Raw genomic sequence first — 22,935 nt, 5'->3', positions numbered from 1 at the left:
AGAGAGAGGGAAGGGAGGGAGAGAGGGAGGGAGGGATAGAGGGAGGGAGGGAGAGAGGGATGGAGGGGGGAGGAAGAGAGGGACTGAGGGGGAAGGAAGGGAAGGAGGGTAGAGGGAGGGAGGGAGGGAGGGGGGAAGGAGAGGGAGGGGGAAGGAGGAGAGGGAGGGAGAGAGGGACGGAGGGAGGGAGGGAGGGAGGGAGGGATGGAGGGGGGAGGAAGAGAGGGACTGAGGGGGAAGGAAGGGAAGGAGGGTAGAGGGAGGGAGGGAGGGAGGGGGGAAGGAGAGGGAGGGGGAAGGAGGAGAGGGAGGGAGAGAGGGACGGAGGGAGGGAGGGAGGGAGGGAGGGATGGAGGGAGGGAGGAAGAGAGGGACGGAGGGGGAAGGAAGGGAGGGAGGGGAGACGGAGGGAGAGAGGGAGGGAGGGAAGGAGGGGGCGGGAGGGGGGAGGGGGAGGGAAGCAGCAGTCTGAACGTGAAGTCCCATCTTTGTCCACCTGGCTGGCCCGGGCTGGAAGCACACCTTGGCCACACAGCGGTCTGCCCCCCAGGGCCATACCTGGGATGCTCGCTGGCTCAGCACGTGCACCAGAAGCCTTGTGTGACGGCGCTGGCTGTGAGACCGGCCATAATAACAAAAATACGGGAACAAAGCACCAAGTGTCCCTGTGAAGGCAAACAGGTAACTGGGGTTGTTCTTACAGTGGAATCCCACCTCTCAACGGGGCTCCGTCTATAAACACAACTCTGAGTGAAGAAGAGCCAGCCACGGACAGCCAGTCAGCTTGGAGCCACTCGGGTCAATCGAAAGCACACAGCACTGTGGCACCTCCATTTCTCACCACGGGCAGACGGCAAAACCATGAAAACACGGATCAGCGTGGAACACACGGCAATGCGCCTGGGAGCTCCCACGGTCGGGAGGGACGGGGCGGAAACGCCTCCTGTGCTGCGTGTGTGATGTTGCACTTCTTTCAACAACCCGAAACCCACTTACAAAATGTTAACATCTGTCTAACGTCCTCCAGGCTCACAGGGGTCAGTTACATTGTTTCCCGAGTTGAATTATTTCCTAAATGCCATGTGTTAGTGTTAGGACCCATCTTTGAGGGGCAGAAGCGTCCTCCTGGCAGGTGGCAGGCGCCAGCGTTCCGGTCCTGAGCCTGCCTCCCTGGCTGGCTGCGCAGCCCCGAGGACCGCAGGGGCCGCCCGGGTGGCCGTGTTTTAAAGTCCATGCGCCCAGTACATGGACGGCTTTATTTCTGACTTGTGCATCTATGCCTCATAGGAAACTGACCTCTTTCCGGGCGGGGAGTAACAAACAAATAGCAATGACAGCATCTAAGAGGACTGGTGCACACACACTGGCTTAACCTGAGGAAGGTGGTTCCATCTCTATGAGCCTCAGTTTTCTCTTCCGGGAAATGGCTGAGGGTGGATATTGCGATCCCTCGTCCTGGAGAAGGAGGGATCGGATTTAAAGGGTCCTGCGTGTGGTTCAGGGACAATGAAAGAGAGGACCAGCCACGGTGAGGTCCCTGAGCACCACGCAGCCCGGCGCCCCCGTCCAGGCACCGCCGCTGGCTCAGGGACCCCACCCCATCCTTCCCGCTGCGGTGCATCTCGGGAAGGTTCCGGAGCCCCGAGCTGAGTGAGCGGCGCCATCTGTCCCCAGCCCACTCCCCCACTCGGCCCTCTGACGGCGCGTCTTCCCCCCAGAGTGGAGCCTTTCTGTCCAAACCAACAGTCAGGTCACTGAACGGGCTCAGACATCAGGACTTCAGGACAACTGGCCTGGCCTGTCACTGTGCCCGCACAGAGGTGGAGCGGGGAGCCCTGGAGGCCAGATTCCCGGGGTACTGTGGGAGACCCGGGAGGGGCGGCCTGTCCCTGTACCGTGGTGGACGGCCATGGAGAATGAACACTTGGGGACTGAGCTCGTCCCCACGGGGGTGGCCTGTGTGCTGCTGCGTCCCCGTTCAGGCCCCTCTCCCCTCAAGTGTCTCCTTTGCCTCCCACACACCACCTGCTCTCCGTGCTTTGTCTCAGGGTCTCCTTCTAGGGGACCCCAACCCACAATGCTGTCCCCAAGTGGGTGCCTGTGGAGAACAGTTGCTAAGAGGCCGATTTCAGGGGCAATCAGAGCTGCTTGGGGGGGGGGGGCAGGACTGCAGCTGGCGGCCGTTCAGCCAGCGAACGCTCAGTAGCCTGCCCGCTAAGGAGGGGTCTTCTGGCCTGCACTGTGAGCCAGGTTCAGTCTCCCACCCAGCCCACAGAGCAAGGCCTGCTGTGCTCAAGCAGCGCCCATGGCTCCCCAGTGCCTTCCAGGTCCTTTGATGGAGGGAGAAGACCGTGACCTGGATGGGAAGATGGGGGCCTGTGCTGGTAGCAGCCATCCCTGGTTTCCTCATCCACAGAACAGGACACATAATCCCTGCTGCCCTAGGCTGTCACGGGGCTGCAGAGGACCCAGTGTGGGGACAGATATGAGGAAGACTGTGTCCTCAGGGAGCCAAAGCTAGAGTGAGGGGATTCAGGGGGCAGCTGTCATCAGCTCTGTGACCGGCAGCAGGTTCCTTACCCACCCAGACTGCCAGGAATGGGACAGGCATGGTGCCCCGCTCCGGGCTGTGCTGAGGACACGTGGGCATACCTGGGTGGCCTTGGCATGGTACCTGGCACAGGTACACCCTCCGCAAACCAGTGGCTGGGGTGGCAGGTTGGCAGCTGTTAGTGCCACAATGGGCAAACTGGGCAGAGGTCACTGAGTGACGTGACCCAGGAGGGGGCTCGGGCCCCTGCCCCCTGAGATGAGGCCACCAGCAACTACTGCACACGGTCAGGTCACCACAGCCACTTGAGGGGCTGGTGAACTGCACAGAGGGGAGGGGGTACCCAGGAAGGGCTGAGGAGGTGGGGCAACCTCTGGGCTACAGGACTGGCTTCACCCCGTCCTTCTGGTTCCCACGGTTCCCACAGTTTGTAACAGAAAATTCTCATTAGAACAGAGACACTGATTCCAGCCCAAGGTCACAGATTTGAGTGCTGGGACAGAGTCCCCCCAGGGCTATGAATGACAGCAGTCCCCTCTGAAGTTTGTTTAGCAGGAGACAGTTTACACAGCCCTGGGGGGTGGGCAGGGGTAGGCTTAAAACATCAGCCGGTCAGGAATAAAAGGCAGCCAGGGTGTCTTGTACGGAAGGGCGCAGATTCCAAGGTCAGCTGAACTAGGTCTAAATCCTGGCTCTGAACTTCTCTGAGCCTCAGTGTCCCATCTGTAAAATGGGACAATGGGCACTGTACTGAAGGCTCACCATGTGCCAGGAACTTATCTAGGTCCTCAGTGGGCACTGGCAGGATCCTCCCTTCTAGAGCAGGCCTGGGGGCGTGGACACCGGTGTGACCTGCTCTCGGTCAGGTGGTCTAGCCCTCCACCCCCACATCCTGGTGACCTCCTCTCGGGGAGCGATGAGCATATAACAGTTATTGCAGATGAGCCCCAGAAGCCCCTTAGGACCTAGGGGGTCCTTCTAAGACCCTGTATTTCATCTGAGAGAGCAGGCGTGTGTAGGACAGGTGAAATGACTTCGCCCAGCTCCTTCACGCTGGAGGGCCAGCCCTGGCAGCACCTCGGTTCAGCCGAGTGGGGTAGGGGGCAGGCCACAGAGACAACGAGGCTGAAGTTTCGGGAAACCTCAGCCTGCAATTAGCTGCCACAACCCAGGCTGTGCCGTTTCCCCAAGCCCCTCGACCTGGCATTCCAAGTGGCTTGGTGGCTTCGTCGGGAAGGATACAGGTCCTCATGTGCTGGGTCTGCCCCCCCATCACTGCATGTGCGGTAACCCACGTGGGCGTGGTAAGCGACACCTGGCACAGTGGGTGCTAAATCAGGGCACCCCCGCTGTGTGCAGGCACAGGGATCACAGGAGGCATACCCCCTTGTCATGGGCACCTCCCGTGTGCCAGGACCCCACCCCTGGGTGGGGGAGGCAGACGCCATCTCACGATGCTCAGTGGGACCTCGGAGTCTCCCGGGCTTCAGGGAAGGTCACAGTGACCTCCTGGCTGGTGGCCCCAACACTCTGAGCACATGAGAGCAATCCTACAGCATCCGCAGCATGCACCCTCAAAAGTCAGATACTCAGGGATGGTAATGAGTGATGAGTGAAATGTGTCCCCCAAATTCATATACGGATGCCCTAACCCCCGGAACCTCAGGATGTGGCCTGATTGGGTTAAGTTGCAGATGGAATTAGTTAAGATGAGCAGGGTGGCCTTCATCCCATATGACTGGTATCCTTATAAAATGGGGGATTTGGACCCAGGGACCCAGGGAGAAACTGGGGTAACGTGTCTGACGACAGGCCAAGGAACGCCCGAGATTGCCTGCAAACCCCCAGCAGCTGGGAGAGAGGAACAGGCCAGACTCTCCCTCGGTCTCCGGTGGAACCAGCCCTGCCCACACACAGATCTCGGACTTCTTCCTCCAGAACTGGGAGAGAATAAATCTCTGTTGTTTAAGCTGCCCAGTCCCACAGGCTGTCACCCTGGTCCCCTCCATCCTGTGTTCACATTTACCCTCTTCCAACCCACCCTTCTCCCTGGGAGGAGAGCCGGCTGTCCCATCATGCAAGTCTGGGCTTCCGTTCTTCCCCTTCTCTCTGTCTCTTTCTCTGTCTGTCCCTCCCCCCCCCCCCCAGTGTCCCTTCTCTGTCCTCCGAGCCCCGCCCTGCCTCAGCCACCTGCCTCTCAACTGGATGTCACAACAACAGCCTGACAGATCTGCCTGATCTCCCTCCTCCAGGCCGGCTCCCCAGTTGGCCAGGTCAAACATTTGGCGTGCCCCTGACTCCTGCCTCTCACATTCCACATTCCAGCCAGCACATCCTGCTGGCTCTGCTCCAGGCACATGCAGAGTCCACGGCCTGTCCCCCACTGCGGCCACTCAGGCCCCCGTGGCCTTTCACCTGGCTCCCTGCAGCGGCCTCTGACTTCCGGCTTCCATCCTGGCCTCCCTGCTGTTCCTGCCCACACACCTGCCTCAGACCTCACACAGGCGGGTCCCTCTGCGGGCAGCACACCTCCCACAGACACCACCTGGCTCTCACCTACACCTTGTCCGGGCTTTCACTGAAATACTGTTGAAACACAGGCTTTCCCTGAGCACCCCCACTCCAGACCCCTCCCCACAATCCATGTGCTGTCTCCCCCTTACTTATCACCTTTTCCCATTTCACGGCTCATGTTTATTACATTTGGGGTTTAATTTCTGCTTCTTCCACTCACTCCAGGAGCGTGGGGGCTCTGTGCGTTTCATTATCTCAAATATCCCCAGTACCTAGAATGGCACTCAGCACATAATAGGTGCTCAGTAAAAACTGCTGAATCTATGCAAGAAAGTAAACCAAGTAAGGTACAAGCCATTTGCTCTCAGATCGTCTTATTTTTCCCTCTTCTAATAGAGTAAGGAGAACTCTGTCCATGTCACCAGTTTCTCCCTTTGCCCGTGGGGGTGAAATAACCTACTTTCCCTGCAGGCGAGGTCCTGCCAGCTCACACACATGCTTTCCCACGGGCACCCTCCGAGGGATGGGCAGGTGGAGTGGACCTTGCTACGCTAAGAGGGTCCTGGAGCTTAGCCGGGCCCGGGGACGCCGGCACGCCCGGCACCAGGCAGGGTACCTGTGGGAAAGCACCTGTGTGAGCTTTCGAATGTGCTGGAAGGAAGCTGGGCCTGGGGAGGGAGGCAACAGAGCTGACCACGGGAAACCCTCTGTCGGCATCCTGAGAACAGGACCAAGGCCTCCGGGCTCTGCAGGCATGTGTCTGAGGCCCTGGGCCTCACAGTCCCAAAGACCCGACATGCCTCCGCTTCTCTGGTCTCCGGTCCTGATGCCCAGCCCACCCTCGGCCTCTCCAATGTCACAGGGCTCCTGAGTGCCTGGAGCTGGGGTGACTGCGGCTGGAAGATTCAGTGCCTCCCTAGGCTTTGTGGCTGGAGAAACTGGAACACGGGTCTGCCTTTCAGAGCCCCCACCCCACCCCCGGCCTGTGTGTCCCAGAGCTGAGCTCCACTCCTAGGAGCCTTGCTGTGCGCTAGGAAGAGCTTTACGAACAGTGTCCGGGGCATGTCACAGGTGCTCCGCCAACTCCCAGGTGCTCACCCTAACCCCACAGGCTGTCTGCGCAGCGGCCACTCTGCCTCCAGGCTGCCCAGGGCCAAGGCTGGATACAAATCACAGCCAGAGGTTAAGGTTAAGGTTATGCTGTGAATGGGAAGAACTGTGTCCCCTAAAAGTGTGCTTGAAGTCCTAACCCCCAGCACCTGGGAATGTGACCTTATCTGGAAACAGGGTCTTGGTAGGTGTAGCTGGTTAAGATGAAGTCACACTGGACTAAGGTGGTCCTAATCCAATGACGAATGTCCTTATAACAAGACGAGAGACAGACACAGGAGAGGCCTGTGAGGAGGGAGGCAGAGATTGGTGTGACGCAGCCACAAGCCCAGGGACATACGGATTACCAGTCACCTCCAGAATCTAGAAGGCGGTAGGAAGGACCCTCCCGAGGGCGGCCACCCCTGCACCTGCGGTCTCAGGCTCTGGCTGCCAGTGCTGGTGCTGGCCAAGGGCACGGTCTCTCCCCTCTGTTACGGGCAAACCGAGTCCTTGGGGTTGACCCGTCTGAGGCCGGCCAGTCCCAGGTGGGGGCGCCGGTTCAGCTGGAACTGGAGATGCAGAGGGGCCCCCATCTGTATGACACACAGCACCCATCTGTGGAATGACAAGCACCCTACAGGTTCTGCTGCCCTACAAACACCACCTCCATCCCTGCAGGGACACATGTGTCTCTGTGGGAGGAGGGCTGACAGCGCTCCCCTGGCCTCGCAGACTCACCGATCTCGCTCTTATCTGAGCTCGGTGGGAAGTCCCATCTCCACCGTCGTGCTGGCGGCAGGCGCTGATGGCACTGCCCTCGTCTAGCCCTGCCCAGGGTCCCACCGCCCGGCGCCTGCCCCTTCCCTCTGCCCGGCTCACCCACACCCCCACTCCCGCTGGTTCCGGTGTGACTCATGTCCTCCCACTCCACTCCCTGGCAGCCCTCACCTCGCCCTGGCCGCCTCCATGCGCTGCCGGGCCCTGCCAGGCCACACTCGGCCTCTGCGTTGTGGACCCCAGGCCTGGCTCTGCAGCCCGGGCGTGGCGTCCCAGGGGCTCTCCGGTGGGCTGGGGTGCTGTCCTAGAGGAGACTGTGACCCTGACCTCGGGCTCGTCACATGGGGTGCCCTCTCCCCCAGACTTCACAAAGACAGTACTCATATAAATCCTACGTGCGCCTTCTCAGAAGCAGCCAATGGCTCCTTGGGGAGATCAGCGGCGGGGGGGGGGGGGCAAAGAGGGGGCAGGGGGGGGCTGTCCAGCCTTGCACTCCGTAGATTCTGGAGCCCCCCTGCCTCCTGGCCGCTGCACAAAGGGCAGCATGCACCCACCTGGGGGCCTCACCCCTGCCGGGCTCCTTCCTGGGCGTCCACTTTACGAAGCGCAGTGCTCACGGCAGCTTCCCGCCTCCCTGCCCTTATCCCGCTTTCTCTTAATCCACGGGATACATATCACCTGACATTAAAGTGGTCACTTAGCATTTCCTCGTTCCTGGTCTGTCCTCCACACCAGAATATCTGGTGCTCATTTGTCTTCTTCCACAATGAGCGCCCAGCTCATCCCAGGGGACAGGAAAATACGTGTGAAAGGAGTGACTGTGTGAAACCCACCCCCAGGTCCCCACGTGGCCTGGTGGTACAGGTGGGTCCTGGGCAGGGCACAGCAGTGTCACCCAGACGAAGGGCACAGAGAAAGAGGCAGCCTGGGAGTGGCACAGGGGAGCGTCAGGCATGGCCGCAGCGGAAGGAATGGGAGAAGAAGCCAGAGCTCTCTCTGGACAGACATCCCAGAACACAGGCCATAAGCCCAGCGGGCTGGGGCTGGAGCTGCATGTCCCTGTCACTCTGTATACACAGGGCCAGCTCCTGCCGCCTCCTCAGCAGGGCGGCCAATGTTGAAACCTTCCTGAATCCCTCTCAAAGCTGTTGCTCCTTGAAACAGGCCTAAGTGCGCCCCCCTCCTCTGCTCGCCCTCCTTGAGCCGGGCTCCAGATAAGGGCTCCCCCCACAACCCTCCCACCCCCTAACTCCATGTGTCCAGGCTTGTCTGACCTTGGAAAGAAGAAGTAAATAACTTTCATAAATAAATGGAATTTATAAAAACTAAGCAAACCCTGCCATTTGTTAAATTGTGGGTGGCAGATGAGTACTTGTCATTTCCTGCATTTTCTACAGGACTGAACCCAGCGCAATGTGGCGTGATGCTGTTGGGTGACAGCTCCTGCTCACATACAAACCCCTGCGCCAACAAGCCCTCCACTCGATGCCCACCCATGTGTGCCCAGAAACACATTCCGTGCCCGTAACCGTCGCCCAGAATGTACAGAGCAGAGATAGTGTAATAACCCCACATGCATGACCTCCCCAGTGCCAAGCCGCAGGGACAGCTCAACTGTGGTCTGGTCCCAGGGAACACACGTGGGCTGTGGGTTAGACGACAGCATTGTATCAACATTACAATTTTCAATGTGACACATGCGCTGTGATGATGTGAGAATATCCTAGTCCTTAGGAGACGGGGTGTAAAGGGACAATGTCTCCAACCTACTCCCAAAAGGTTAGGGAAAAGTATCTGAATATATGTGTGTGAGGACAGCCAGGTGGGAGGGCGGGAGAGAGGGCGAGAGACGGGGAGAACCCCAAAGCAAATGGCGCCAATGTAGCTGAGGAGTCACAGGGGCTCCTTGACTACCTTTGCAGCTGTGCTCTAAGTTTGAAACTACATCAGAATAAAGAAGATGCCGAGGGCAGTGGGACCACCATGGCACACTGACCCCAGCCATTCCGCTCCTTTGTAACACCCAGCAGAGATGGGCATGCGTGTGCCTTCGAACACAAGCACTGTCGGTGCTGCTCCAAACTGGAAATGACCCAAATGCCTATTGAGGGAAGAACAGATAAAGAAATTGGGGTGTAGTCACCCCGAATTCTACAGAGTGAGACTGCCCAAGCACAACTCCACACGGCAGCACGGACGGATCTCAGAGACACAACATTGCACCAAACAAGTCAGACAGCAAATAGCAAGGCTGGTGGTTCCAGGAAGGAGGTGGGACACGGGGGCTCATCGGCAGGTGACGGGGGGCTGCTGGGAATTCTCGTTATTTTGTCTGGATCCAGGTGCTGGAGCACTTTGTGGCCCTTCACTGAGCTGAACACTTATAATGTGTGCCTTTTCCTATGGGCATGAACTGTTTCAATACAAAGTTAAAAATTAGAAAGTCCAAAAGAAAAGGCTCCTATATACGTTTAAAAAATAAACAACAAATTCTGTATTTCAACAGTGGCGCACTGGGCCCGAGGGAAGCCAAGATGAGAACGTTCCAGCCTCTGGGAGGTCAGTCTCTGAGGCAGGAGCCCGAGGCGGCGACGTGGGGCTAGATGGTGAGGGAGCGTGAGGGCCACGCAGGAGACACAGGCCATTGTCACCACGGGGCAGGGCCTCCTGCTGGTTGAGCCTGGTGCCCACAGTCCCTGGGGGACGAGCCTGGTGCCCACAGTGTCAGGAGATGCACTGAATGAAGGAGCTGGCATGTGAAACGCGTGCGGACATGAACCAACACCTGCCTGCCCTAGGCACCTCTGGGTCAGAACAGCCCACGTCTCAGCCCCGCCCTGGTGACGAAGGACGTTCCGCAGCTGCCATCCCTGCAGCTGAGACAGGCCAGTATCACTTTGTCCCTGGGGCCATCCCGGCCTCCAGTCCAAAGGAATCGCAGTCCTTGGAAGTGGTGTGACGAGGTGAGCAAATCCAGTTTTCCCAACCCGTATGCTCTTCCCAACCCCGCCCAGCGGGAGGAGGGCAGATGGAACAGCCCTGTCCTCATTCCTCCACCCGAGCTGCTGTCGTCTTGGGTCTCGATGTCTGGCCCACAAAGTTAGGGTGCAGGGCGCTCCCACGGAGCACTCGGAGCCCCAGAATCTGAGCCAGGGCACCACGTGAGGGGCTCATACACAGCGAGGGGCGCAGGTGGCCCCAGCGCAGCCCCTACCCTCGGGCCCCTGACCCATCCACCCCCGTGCGGCGCAGTGGGGACAGTGACCATGGGGAACTCAGGCCAGAGGCAGCCTGGCTTTGGAATTCTCCATCTGATAAACAGGGCCCGACTGTTTCTGCCAGGTGCTGACTCTTGCCTGAGGACTCTTCTAGAAACTAAGGAAGAAAAAGAACAAACGACAGGAATGAAACGAGCCCCTTTGTGTAGGTGCACTTTCAACCAACACCTTCACGCCCACTGCTGCAGCCCACGCTTGGCCAGGTTTCCCGCAGGAAGAAACTGCCTGGGCCCAGGAACCCACGCTGCTGGTGGTTTTCATGCCCATGGCCAGTCCTGGGGGGTCGATGGGTACTCTCATGGCAGATGAAGACATAAGGTTCTACAAGGACACCCCCAGACAGCAAAGCGGCGAGCACCAGAGCCAAGGCAGAGCTGGCCAGGCACGCCCCCAAAGGCCAAACATAGAAGACGGCAGCTTGAGGAGTGGGCCAGGCATTGAACTCACTTAGTTTTCAGGCAGAAAGAAACAAAGGATGGAATGCTTTTATGTGCCTCCCAGAGGGGGACAGAAATTCCCCTGGGGGTCACGTTCTAGGAGGGGACCCAGCCCTGCCAACAAGTCGGGACAGGACTGCGCCCCCGGGAAGCTGCTGCAGCGGGGGGGCGGGGGCAGGGGGGCTTCCCGGGGAAGGAGTCCGAGTTGTGCTTCGTTCCAATACAAGCTGGTTCTGATAAAGAAGTCCAGGGGAAGAAGAGCTGAATGGTGTGCCAGGCAGAGGGCACTGCCACGAGGAGGCCCGTGTGGGGAAGCCAGGGTGTGAGTCAGGCTTTGGGAGGCGGCCTGGAGGGCGGGGCCCTGGTACAACTGCCCGCGGCCCCGGCGGGAGACGTGGGTTTATAGCAGCAGCTGGGCTGCCAGGCACATTGCAGCTGCAGAGTCACTGAGCAGCATGCTCCGCGCCCTGCTTCTCCTGCCCAGCCTCCTGGGGGCCGCCCTGGTCAGCCCCATCTCAGGCCCCCAGGAGTGTGCCAAGGGCTCGGCGCTGTGGTGTCAGGACCTGCAGGCAGCAGCCAGGTGCGGTGCCGTGGGGCTCTGCCGCAGCGCCGTGTGGAGCCAGCCCACCGCCAGGTCCCTGCCCTGCGACGTGTGCCTGGATGTGACGGCTGCTGCCAGCAACGGGCTGAACCCCAACGCCACGGAGACCGACATCCTGGCTTTGGTGACCAAGACGTGTGAGTGGCTGCCCAGCCAGAACTCTTCAGCCAGATGCAAGGGGATGGTGGACGCCCACAGCTCGGACATCCTGAACATGCTCTGGGGGTCCCCGGAGAGCACCCCAGCACAAGTGTGTGCTGCACTCACCCTGTGCCGGCCACTGCAGACGCAGCCGGCCGCCGTGGAGGAGCCACTGTCCGAGGAGGACACATCCGAGGTGGTGGCCCCGTTTCTGGCCAATGGGCCCCTCAGCTTCCACCCCCCACAGGCCCCTGAGGACGCTACGTGCCAGGACTGTGTCCGGCTGGTCAGCCGGCTCCAGGAGGCTGTGGGCTCCAACCTGTCCAGCTTGGTGGAAACGGCCACACAGCAGCAGTGTGAGTCCCTGGGGCCCAACCTGGATCTCCTCTGCAAGATCTACGTTCTGCGCTTTCTTGCCCCGGCTGAGCGAACGCTGAAGTTTGTCCGCCCAGAGGAGACCTGCAGGTTGGGAGGCTTCTGTGAGGAGCCGCAGGGCCCCACCCACCGGGCTCATGTGGCGGCTACGAACAGGGTCCCTTCCCTGGAGTCCCCGAGGAAGATGAGCGAGGTCCAGATGAAGGCCGGCCTGACCTGCGAGGTGTGTCTGCAAGTGATCCAGGAGCTGGACCAGTGGCTGGAGTCCAACAGCACGGAGGCCTTAATCAGCCACGGCCTGGAACGTCTATGCTCAATGATGCCCGATGCCATCGCCCAGCAGTGTGTCACCCTGGTGGACACCTACAGCCCCTCCATCATGGAGATGGTGACCAGAGTCAACCCGGAGAACATATGCAAGGCGGTCCGGCTCTGCAGCAGCCAGAGGCGGGCCCGGGACATCCGCTGGCCCCACATGACCACACTGCCGCCCCTGCTGGACGGTGAAAACCAGGGTACCTTCTGCAACGGGTGCAAGAGGCTGCTTGGCGTGTCGTCCCGCAGCCTGGAGCGCAAGAGCACCAAGCGCAACATCCTGGCGGCTTTCAAGGGCGGCTGCAGTATCCTGCCGCTGCCCTACATGATCCAGTGTAACCGCTTCGTGAACGAGTACGAGCCCGTGCTCATCGCGACCCTCATGGAGATGATGGACCCCACGGCCCTGTGCACGAGGATGGGCGCCTGCCACTCCCCCAGGACGCCGCTGCTGGGCACCGACCAGTGCGTCATGGGCCCGAACTTCTGGTGTGGGAGCCAGGAGACGGCCGAGCTGTGTGGCGCCGTGGAGCACTGCCAGCGGCACATCTGGAAAGTGGCGCGCTTCCATGCAGGGCCACATGCGTGACCGCAGCCGCGGCCGCCAGTGACCCAGCGCTTGCTCGGGTCCATCTGGGAGGCCCTTATCTCCTTGAATCCCAACCACAGGGACCTGGCGAGGTGGGTGCTGTCCCCATTCCCATTCCACAGACGAGAAACTAAGGCTCCGGGGGGAGGCTGCAGCGGGGCAGGGCTGGAGGTGGGACGCCCCGCCCTGTCTCAGTAACCATGCCATGTGGCCATGCCAATGGCCTGTGCCCACCCCCACCCGGCCGAAGCCCCGCAGTCTCCGTGACTGGGCTGGTGCTGGCCACGTGAGGGGCCTGCACTGGCCTCCGGTGCTCCCCTTGCAGATGAATGCACCCGCTGGCAGCCATGCTGGGGTCCTCGCTGGGGTGACCGGAGGCAGGGGTGGAGGGCGGGTGAGAGGGGCCATCACAGGTGAGGCCCATCCCTCTTGTCAAACAGCTGGGCCGGGGGCTGGGTCTCATCCATGACTACCATCACTTGCTCAGGCCAGAGCTTCTCAAACTGGCGTCCCAGGGGGTGGTCCTGAAGGTGTGTGTGAGGTGTGTCTGCGGACCTTTCTGGGGAGGAGGCTGGGGCTTTAAGCACATCTCCCAGGGTGCCTGGGCTCAAGCAGGCCTTCAGATGCCTCTGCCCACCACAGGACCCTCTCCTCGTACCCTGGACTCTTGGCTGCCCTGCTAACAGGCAGGTCTCTAAACGAGGAGAGAAAGATATGCCAGGTAGGAGCCCACGGGAGAGCCCAGGGGCCCGAGTGGAGCTGCGGCTGCGGGGCCCTTCAGTGGAGCAAGTCCCTTCATCTGTCAGAGCCTCCGTATTCCAATCTGTAGAATGGGGTGATCAGACCTGTCTCATGGGGACAGTGACACAATTCAAGGAGATGTCCGCGAGCTTCTTCCCACAGAGACCACGCCCACCGGTCTGCGGGGGCCGGCACAACCCAGCGAGGGTCCACAGAAGAACCTGGCTGTGCAAGTACGGAATAAACCAAAGCGTCTCCAACCGGTGTTTGCTGTGTCTCATTCTCACGCAGGCCTCACCCAGGTGTCCCCTCCTGCGGGAAGCCTGCCTTGAGCTCTTTGCCTGGTTTAGACCTTCACTGGTTTCCTCTTGCGTGGTGCTGTGGTCATCGTTCTCCCCAGAACATTGCCAGCGCCCTGGGGACAGTCACGGGTGCGACCCCAGTGTGTGTCACGCTGAGCATTGGGCTAGCATCTAGAAGGTGCTCTAATGTCTGTGTTTCACATGAGGCCAGGCCAGGCCTGCTGTCACCTTCAGATGAATCCTCTGAACAACAGGAGAAGTGGGCAGGGATCTAAGTGGGTGCTCTTTTCCAAAAGGCCACACCTGAGCTCTCAGGTAAATGTCCCGACCATTGGCAGGGCTGCGGCTGGCTCTGGACCCACTGGTCAGCCCTGTCCTCAATGAGGGCAGCAAAGGGCTGGTGACCACGCTGGCCCGCTAGCCCCAGGGCCCAGATGTGGCCACAAGAAGGCAGCTCTGTGTCAGACTCTGGTAACTGAAGGATTCTCAAACCGGTAGACCATGCAGGAGCCAAGGTCCCCAGGACTGGTCCTGGAGGCTGTCGGTCTACCAGCGGGGGTCTCCTCTCTGTGACAGGATGGAGCTGTAGCCCCTCCTCTAGCCTGGTCTGGGGGACACCTGCTGACAGCTGTGTGACAGGTCACAGTTTCCTGGGGTGTCACTGGTCACACATGGCTGGCCTGTGAGAGGCCAGGAGGGGAGTGCCACATCTCACAGGTGCCCCACCCATGCAGGGCTGAGATGCCATCCTGGACCCTTCAGCCCTGATCTCACCCTCCTTCCCCCAACCCAAAGCTTCCTGTGGTGGGCGGGTGGGGTGGGGTCTCCACAGGCCCCTTCCCTCTGCTCAGCCCACCCCAGGCCGGGAGCCAGCTGCTCCCACTGACACGCCGCATAGCTGAGGCTGCATGTAAGTGCAGCCAGCTCCCCTTGTGTGATGGCCATCTGAGGACAGTGACTGCTGCTTATCCACAGAGGGCTTCCTACACGGCCGGGCCAGGTACTGCCTCAACAGCTCTGCTTCATCCCTCCCCCTCCACGACTACCACGAGACAGGCACCGTTATCATCCCATTTCACAGAGGCAGAAACAGAGACCAGAGAGGTTCAGTAACTGGCTCAAGATCACAGAGCCAGGAGTGTGGCCCCGTACCTCTGACCCCACACCCACTGCACTCGAGAGGCTGGAATCCACATCCTGACCCCACCACTCCCTGACCTCAGCCTGTCTCCTCATTCCTAAAATTGTGGGCGATCCCTACCTCTGGAGGGGGCGGGGTCCTTGGCAGGACAGATGATGACATGGGAGGGGCCCCTCTCTGCAGGCACAGAGTCAGGGAGGGAGGCTTTTAAAATCCAGTCCTCCCATTAGACATCTGCCTGTCTTGCCACGTTTGTAGCCTGCCTCTTAAAACCTTTTCACTGTTTTCTTTTTACGTATCTTCCACTTAACACACACTGTGATTTCAGGTCTGATACGGCCCATTTACTTTCCCCGAGTGAGCCCCTTAACCGGTCTCTGGCTGCTGTTTTATCGTTTCCCTCATCAAATTCCTTTTAGATTAGAAAGCTGGGGGATGGTACATTAGCTGATTGGCAATGCTGCAGCCATGAGAGGGAGCGTGCAGGGGTGTCGGGACACCCAGCCGGCCTGGGGAGCCCTGCCCCACTCCAGTCCCCACCATGGAGTGGAGGGCATGGGAAAGCGTCTGCCGGGCTGAGTGCTCGTGACTTCACCATCTTCCCCAAGCTCGGGGGCCGGGGCTGTGGTATGTGTCGTGTTTGTGCGCTCATGGCTGTACAGGCAGTTTTGTGCAAAGCCAGAATCCTAACTCCACCACAACCCAGCATGGCTGAAACAGATGAGCCCTTCCATTCTCTGCCTCAGTCTTCGTGTCTGTGAAATGGCCCCAGCAATCCCAAAAACGACTCCTGGCTTTGGAAGTACTTTGTAAACCAGTCCCTTTGCTGGAGGACCAGTGCAGCAGGCACCTTCTGGGTTCCTGCTTCCACATCCCCCCGGTCACCTCCCAGGTCCTCCCAGAAGGTCCAGTCTGGGTCCCACCCAGCACTTCCTAGCTCTGCTCCCAGCTTCTTTGTCCCTCAGCCTTTACCACCTGGGACACACTGCTGATGTCACTAATTTATCTTACTTGTGGTCTGTCTCCCCTTGTGCAGCACAAACTGCAGGAGAGCAGGGCTTTGCCTCAGTGGTTCCCACCGTGTTCCCATCTCCTAAGACGCAGGAGCTTAGGACAGGGCCCCAGGAGTGTTTGTTTGTCAGATGAATTAACAAACACTGGCTCTATATGACCATCATTTCAGCCTAAATCTCCCTCTGGCCTGCCCTTCGTGGGCAGAGACCACCAGGGCTGCACGTTACCACACGCTCAGATGCTTCTGAGAAGGCCGAGCCACGGCGGGACCTCCCAGGTATAAAATATGAACACTCCATCTCTCAATAAATGAAAGCGAATCGGTCCTGCTTAGTTCCAACTGCCTTCCCAGGGACGTTGGGTAGACAACAGTGCCCTCCAGGGCCAGAAGGGCTGCGTCCGGAGGACCCACAGCTGACAGCTGGCCTGGGCCTGGGTGTGAACAGGCATTCCTCTCCTCCCCAAGCCGCCCTCCAAGCAGACCCCGGTGAATGCCCACTACCCCTCTCCATCAGTGTGTCCTCCCTGCCCCCACGAGGGTCGCTGGCAAAGGCAGCGTTGCCCGGTCCCTGAACGACGGACACTCTAGCTCCTGGGTCCTTCCCCACCCCACCGCTCTTCTCACTTGCCCCCACTCAGGAACTCTGTCCCATCTCATTGCCCCCCTACAGGAATTCAGAAGTGAGGGTGGGGGGTAGGTGGCCAGGGCCCCTGACTCAAATTGCCATTCTTTCTGCTTCACTCCCAACCTGGGTGCCAGAGGGCTGGTAAGGAAGGGACACTGCACATGCCCTGGCCAGCAGGCTCCGGACAGGCCAAAACTCTGTGCCCAGATAGGAACGGTGTCTCGCCTGGGGGCCCAAGCCCAAGTTTAGTTGCACTAGGGTCTGGCTCCAACACAAGGGATGGGGCAGGAAACGCGCTGGGCTATTCAGAGGCCTTCAGGGGCCGGTGCCCCACCATCCCCACCTGAGGTCTGCTCTCCTCTGACCAAGAGGCCCACAGGAAGTGCTCTGTACCCCCCATGAGATACAGTCGCCTGTAGCAGTATCCTCGAGGCTCAAACCATGCCGGAATTCTGCTCAGGACATCTGAAGCCTCCACGTCGGGCCCCGGCCTGGAGAGGCCATGCGAGAGCAACAATGTCAGGTGTTCATTCTCTTGCACCCAGAGACGGCCCTGCCTCCCGGCTCCTGCCACCACCCACACCTTCCTGTCAGGATGGCCCAGTTTCTGTGGCCTCCCCAGGAAGGCTATCCTCATTGCCCCATCTCTCTGAAACATCCCCGATTCACCGTGTGCCCACTGTTATGGGGGGACAGGCATCACAGCACAAGGGGACATTTCTGAAACAGACAGGACTCTTGAGAGCCACACAGCAGAGCAGAAGGGGACAGGCTTTGCCACTCACAGCTGTGACCTTGGGCGAGGTTCGTAACAACTCTGAGCTTCCTTTTCCCTGGGAGTACACATGGATAGTAAAGGTACCCCTCCCTCGGGGTCGGGCTGAGGATGAAGTGGGGTGACCATATCGGGGCTCACCCCACTGCCGTGCACACACGACCGCAGAATACTTGTTATCCCACCGACTTGATGCCACCCGCTCCCCGCGCTGCCGGAAGCTTGCTCTCTCTCCCTGCTACCAGGGACACGGGAGGGCCTCAACTCACCAACCTGGCCTACAAGAGCCGGTGGCCAGATACACCATACACACCTGCCTGTTGAGTCCAGTCTAAATGACGAAATTGCCTGGGAGAATCTGACAGACACAGCGGTAGGGGGAGTGGGGCAGGAGGGGAGAGGGAGGGAGAGATGGGGTGGAGGGGGTGGGGGGCTGGGCGGGTCTTCTCTTGTCTGACCGAGATTTCCCTGTGCAAGTGGCATCTCCAACACTGGTGCTTGACGACAGACTCCAGGGGCCACCCACAGGTAAGCAGAGAGCCGGACGGATGCCCCTGGCCGGTGAGGCCAGCACCGCGGCCCGGGCTCTCCACCTGGCTCAGGGCCACCAGGCAAGCATTTCCCACTGACTGTGGGAAAAGATGTCTCAGGAACAGTGGGCCTCGACCCAGAGATTTCTCCCCAAGATAAACAGGGGCCCTGGCTCAAGAGCAGCTGCCTCCACAGCCCGCTGCGGGTGTGTGGCCAAACGCAGCAGCAACGGGGAGAGCTTTCAGGGAGGTTCTTCTTGGGGAAGAACCTGCTGACGAAACCAGCTGGGAAATTAAAACCACAACACTTTCTGTCCCTCCTGATCTGTGAGGGAAACACCAGGGGGTGACCCCACTGGAGACTGGAGGCTTGAGCTCCGGGCTGAGTCTCCAGGACTGGACTGCCTCAGTTTCCCTTCTGTTAGTAACCTGAAGAGGTTGGACTAGATGGGGGACAGGGCATGAACACTCCCACGGGCCCAGGGACGTGGACAACAGTGGAGCCTAGGCCCTTCTAGCAGCCCCCCGACCCAGCCCAGCGTGGTGGCCCTGGGAGAATCCAGCCCACTGCCACCCTTTCCTCTCATTTCTCCAGATGTCAGAACCTTGGGCTGCTCATGAGAGATCTCGAAATTCCTAAATGCTGACAGCTCAATAAACACTATTTTAAAGTCCTCTTCTGGCCAAGCCAAACACGCCTGACGATAGGCCTGGCCCACGGGCCACCAGCAGGCGACCTCCCGGCCGTGCGTCTCCTGCTGGGAAGAATGCCTGACAACCATCTGACAGCTCAGAAGCCCTGGATGTTTTCTTCCTGGCTCTCACCAAGCCCAGGAAGGTACTGGAATCCCTCTGCTGTCGGGTTCCTGATCGGGAGGGAATTATGTATCATGGAGCCATTTATTTAGGACAGTGAGAGTAATGGCAGGTTTCGCCACTCCCAAACCCGTTTCTCAGGTGGACCTTCCCACGGGGAAGGACCAGATTAGGAAAGCGGGGGAACGGCAGAAGGGGAGCGGGACGCCTTCCACTGCTGTCTTACTTAAATGCCACCACGGGCCATGGAGTTGGAGAGAAGATACGTGCACTGCCCGAGGCCACTCAGGCCAGTCCCATGGGACCCCGCAGCCAATGGTCACTCCACAGTCATCAAGGTACAGGACTGGGGCATCCGGCAAAATGGAAAACACACGGCGTTGGCAGAGCTATGCCAGGTGTAGGCTGGGTGTAGAAGAATCTGATGCTCTGGAATGTGAACTAAAGAGGAATGCAGAGGAGGGTCATGTGCATGCAGCCTTTGGAATCCCGCCCAGGGCACAGCTCCACCTTCACCTGCCCACGCAGGGCCCAGGAGCTCATCCCACAAGGGGCCAAGGTCAAGGGAAGGGCGGGTCTGTTCCCCCTCCTGCTGATCCCACACCCACAGGAGAGAAACAGCGCCCCTGCCAGCTCCCCAGGGAGAGCACACCTGTACTTCCCAGAGGTGGTGAGCTGGGAGCCCTCGGGGAGGGTGGCAAGTGTTATAAATCAGGTGTTTTTTTCCCCCTGGAGTTTTGGTTATTGAACACTTATCAGTATACCACACCGTTTCTAAAGCTCCAGGATTCAAGAAGCGGCAGGAAACCTAACACCCAAGATAACCGCCGGGCAGCTGGGTCTCCCTGATACTGGCTGTGCCAAGCCCGTGCCAGGCGCACGGTGGGCGTGGGCGCTGGTTCCAGGAGGAAACAGACCATCTCCACCCTGAGCAGCTCCCAGAACAACTAAACAAAATGTTCAGTCTCTGCTTTCAACTCCCTGGGTGGACCTACTGTGTGCTGGGCACAGCTCTGGGCACTGGGCCAGCGTGAACTACACAGGTAGAGACGCTACCGCCTGTGGGGGCAGACAGACCAGTCACCTATGAAGAAACAGTACCAAGGTTTGGAAAGGAAAGTTTCATGGAAACGGTATCACAATGCTGAGTGATTACAACAGATGTATCAGAGAAAACAGCGTGGAGTAACTGCATCACATGGGAAAGGCGACTTAGGGCTGGCGGGGATGGTGGCTCTGAGCGGACATGTGACTGACGGGAGCCTAGCCTGTGAGGGAGAGGGGCTCCAGGAGGGGTGCACAGGGGCAAAGGCTGGGAAGTTGGAGGGGGGGCAAAGGAGGTGGTTGTGGCTGGAACAAGTGAGTACAAGGGCCACAGAAGTGACCTGAGAGATGGGCATTCCCTGGATGTCGTCGTGGAGTGCAGGGAGGGGCGACATGGGCCCTGTGGGACATGACAGGAAGCCATGGGTCCCCTTCGCTCTCTGACAGTTCACTTTGGTGGCAGGGAGACAGAGCAGTGGCTGGCACAGGCATCCAGGCGTGAGATGGTGGCACTGGGCGTGCCGAGAGGTGAAGAGGGGTCTAGGGTCAGGACATGCCCAGCCCACACTGTCAAGCCACAGAAACATAAGCCAAACGAATGGTTATGGTTTATGCCATTAATTGTGGGGCCACTTATCATGACGCAAACGCTAACTGACACATCACCACCCCTGTTCTTTCAATGGCTCGTCCTAAAGAGGGCAGTTTCCAGCTCCCCCAATTTCTGAGCTGGACTTCTCTGAGACACGACATCATTTTCAGAAGGTTCCCGGTAGAGGGGAGACAGTGGCCTCCTCTGCCCTCCACACCCCTGCCTCCCACCAGGGACCACCTCGCATGCCACGTCCCACCCACGCTGCTTCTCACTCTCCCCTTCCTGGACTTTGCACGGGCCGTCACTCTGTCCGAAATACTCCCCTAATCGTTCACTCCCTGGGCACATCCTGAAGTCTGCCAGGACGCCGCTTCCTCCAGGAAGATGGTCCAAGCCCTAGGCCAGGTGTGCTGCCCTCCTGTGCCCTCCCACGCATGTCCCCATGAGGGACAGGTCACCTGTGGCATCACCCAGCCACCACCTGCCTCCTGTTAGAACGCAGTCCCCAGGAGAGCGGAGGCCGCGTGCCTCTCGTTCAACATGGAAACTCCCAGGTCTACAAGTACACAGAAGGAGCTCAGTGTTCAGGAAAATCGGCTGAAGGGAGGGGGGTGGTGAGGAGAGCAGGAGGAAGCATGTGATGTTTCTGACTGAGAAGGGCTTCCAGCTTACGACACGGGCAGCGCGCCTCGTAGGTGCTGCGTGAATGTCTGACTCGGTGAAAACAGTCCCGGAGCTCAGGTTCCTCCAGGCTCCTCCCGACCTTCCACTCACTTACATCTTCTACGTTCCCCATGCTACCCGCTGGAGATACAGTCCGGCCCTCAGCAGAGCTCTGGGAGGAAAGGGACCCGTTTTATAGGTGGGCCGGAAACGTCTAGTGCCTCACAAACGGCAGAGCTGGGACATCCAGAATTAGGCGCCTACAATTCTCTCAAACTATAACAAATGTTAGCATAATAATAGTAAAGAAACAAAACAGTAGCATACTAAAAACTATGCATCTTGGCCCCCTATGCTAAGCAAGCTTTACCAAGACTATTGGGCTCCAGGCACGTCCCTTTTCTGGAGGCGAGGAAACCAGGGCTCCGAGAAAAGCACTGACTGCTCCCGCACCAGCTAATACCCAGCAGGGCTGGGGTCCCCCCAGTGCAACTGTGCCGCGGGCTCATCCCCCGGTGCAGCTCGCCCTATAAACAGGTTTATGGCTCCATCCTTCAAAGCACATTCAAGTGAGGTTTATTACATAATAGAAAACAAAGACAGTTTTTTCATGTGTTTTCCTCTCAGGGAGTTTTATTAAAATGCAGTAAATCTCCAGGGCAGAGCGTGACTTTAATGCAAAGGACAGGAGAGCAGACCACAGGGAAGAGGGTGGGAGATGAGCAGGGGAAAGTGTAAAACTCCGGCTCCTACTTCAGACTCAGCCCCTCTGGAAACCACAAGGAGCTGTGCACTCCACTGGACAGCAAGGGGAAATGTCAAATACCTCCTCCTCTCCACGGTCTGCTTTGCCCGACAGCCTAACCACGCCCCCCCCCCCCCTACACCAGCCATGTGCTCACTGTAACCACCAGTCCTTGCAAGGCTCCCACCACCTACAGGACAGACGTCAGTCCTGCTGGGCTGACACACAGGCCTCCTTGGTCCAACCCCCACGGGACTCACACAGCCTCCCACCACCCGTGCCTACCTCCCTCTTTAGCCACTCCGAACTGCGCAGGATTCCTCCCACACCGGCTGGTCCACGCCTCCGTGTGTCTGCACGTTTCCTGTCTACAATGCCTTTCCCCTGCCTGTCTGCCTGGAAAACTCCTACTCATCCTTCAAAGTCCAGTTCCGACATCACCTCCTCTGAAATGACAAGTTACCCCCCCCATGGGTTCCTCAACACTAGATGCTAGTGCCCCCGTCAGTCTCTTCCTGTCTATCAAGGTTGGTATCTCATTCATGGCCGGTCCTAAGATCTAGCAAAGTGCTAGTACAAAGACGATACTCAAGAAATGTTTACAGAATTCAATTACCTGAAAGTGTGTCTTACTACCTTGTGTTCAGTGCTGGTGCCCCAGTCAGGCCTTCACCTGACGAGGGACACAGAGACCTAAGGGCCACTGTCTCTGGGTGCCCACACACCCTTTGCGGTCAAGAGAATAATGGCCCCCTACCGCATTCACGTCCTAAAGCCCCGAGCCTGAGCACATGTCACCTTGTGGGCAAAAGGCACTTTGCTGATGTGATTCAGATGGGGACATCACCTTGGATTATCCAAATGAACCCAGTCTGATCACATGAGTCCTTAAAAGGGAAAACCTTTCCAAGCGATGGTCAAAGAAGGAGATGGGAAAACAAAGGGTCCAAGAGAGTAAACCCTGCTGTGCAGGTGGCAGAAGCACGGGAGCCAAGGAATGCAGGTGGACCCTCGAGGCAGGAAAAGGCTGCAAACGGATGTTCCCCGGAGTCTCAGGGAAGGAACGCAGCCCTGTCAACAGCTTGATTTTAGCCGTGAGAGAGATCCCTATCAGACTTCTGCTCTCCAGCACTGCATAATAATAAATTGCTGCTATTTTAAGCCGCTAAGTTTGTGGGAATTTGCTATAATAGCAAAAACAAGTGAATGTACCCTGTGCACCAGCCTGGCTGTTTACCATGGGGTTCCCCAAACCCTGGGCATTTCCCAGCCT

The 22,935-nt window shown here is 58.8% G+C and overlaps 2 protein-coding genes across 4 annotated transcripts in view; one reads left to right on the top strand and one right to left on the bottom strand.

Moving 5' to 3' along the window:
• SORCS2 (sortilin related VPS10 domain containing receptor 2) overlaps nt 1–22,935 on the bottom strand; it is a 403,856-nt gene that overhangs the window by 211,366 nt on the left and 169,555 nt on the right. The gene's annotated exons all lie outside the window — the stretch shown is intronic.
• PSAPL1 (prosaposin like 1) lies at nt 11,105–13,663 on the top strand (the record flags this gene model as incomplete). The annotated part of the gene is made up of 1 exon (XM_081051729.1): nt 11,105–13,663. The coding sequence occupies one exon, from the start codon at nt 11,105–11,107 to the stop codon at nt 12,668–12,670; it is 1,566 nt and encodes a 521-aa protein (XP_080907855.1). The 3' UTR covers nt 12,671–13,663.

The sequence above is a fragment of the Rhinolophus hipposideros genome (assembly GCF_964194185.1).
Source record: "Rhinolophus hipposideros genome assembly, chromosome: 1".
NCBI classification, from domain to species: Eukaryota; Metazoa; Chordata; class Mammalia; order Chiroptera; family Rhinolophidae; genus Rhinolophus; species Rhinolophus hipposideros.
The sequence above is the reverse complement of the archived record's forward strand: the minus strand, read 5'-3'. Positions and strand labels throughout refer to the sequence as shown.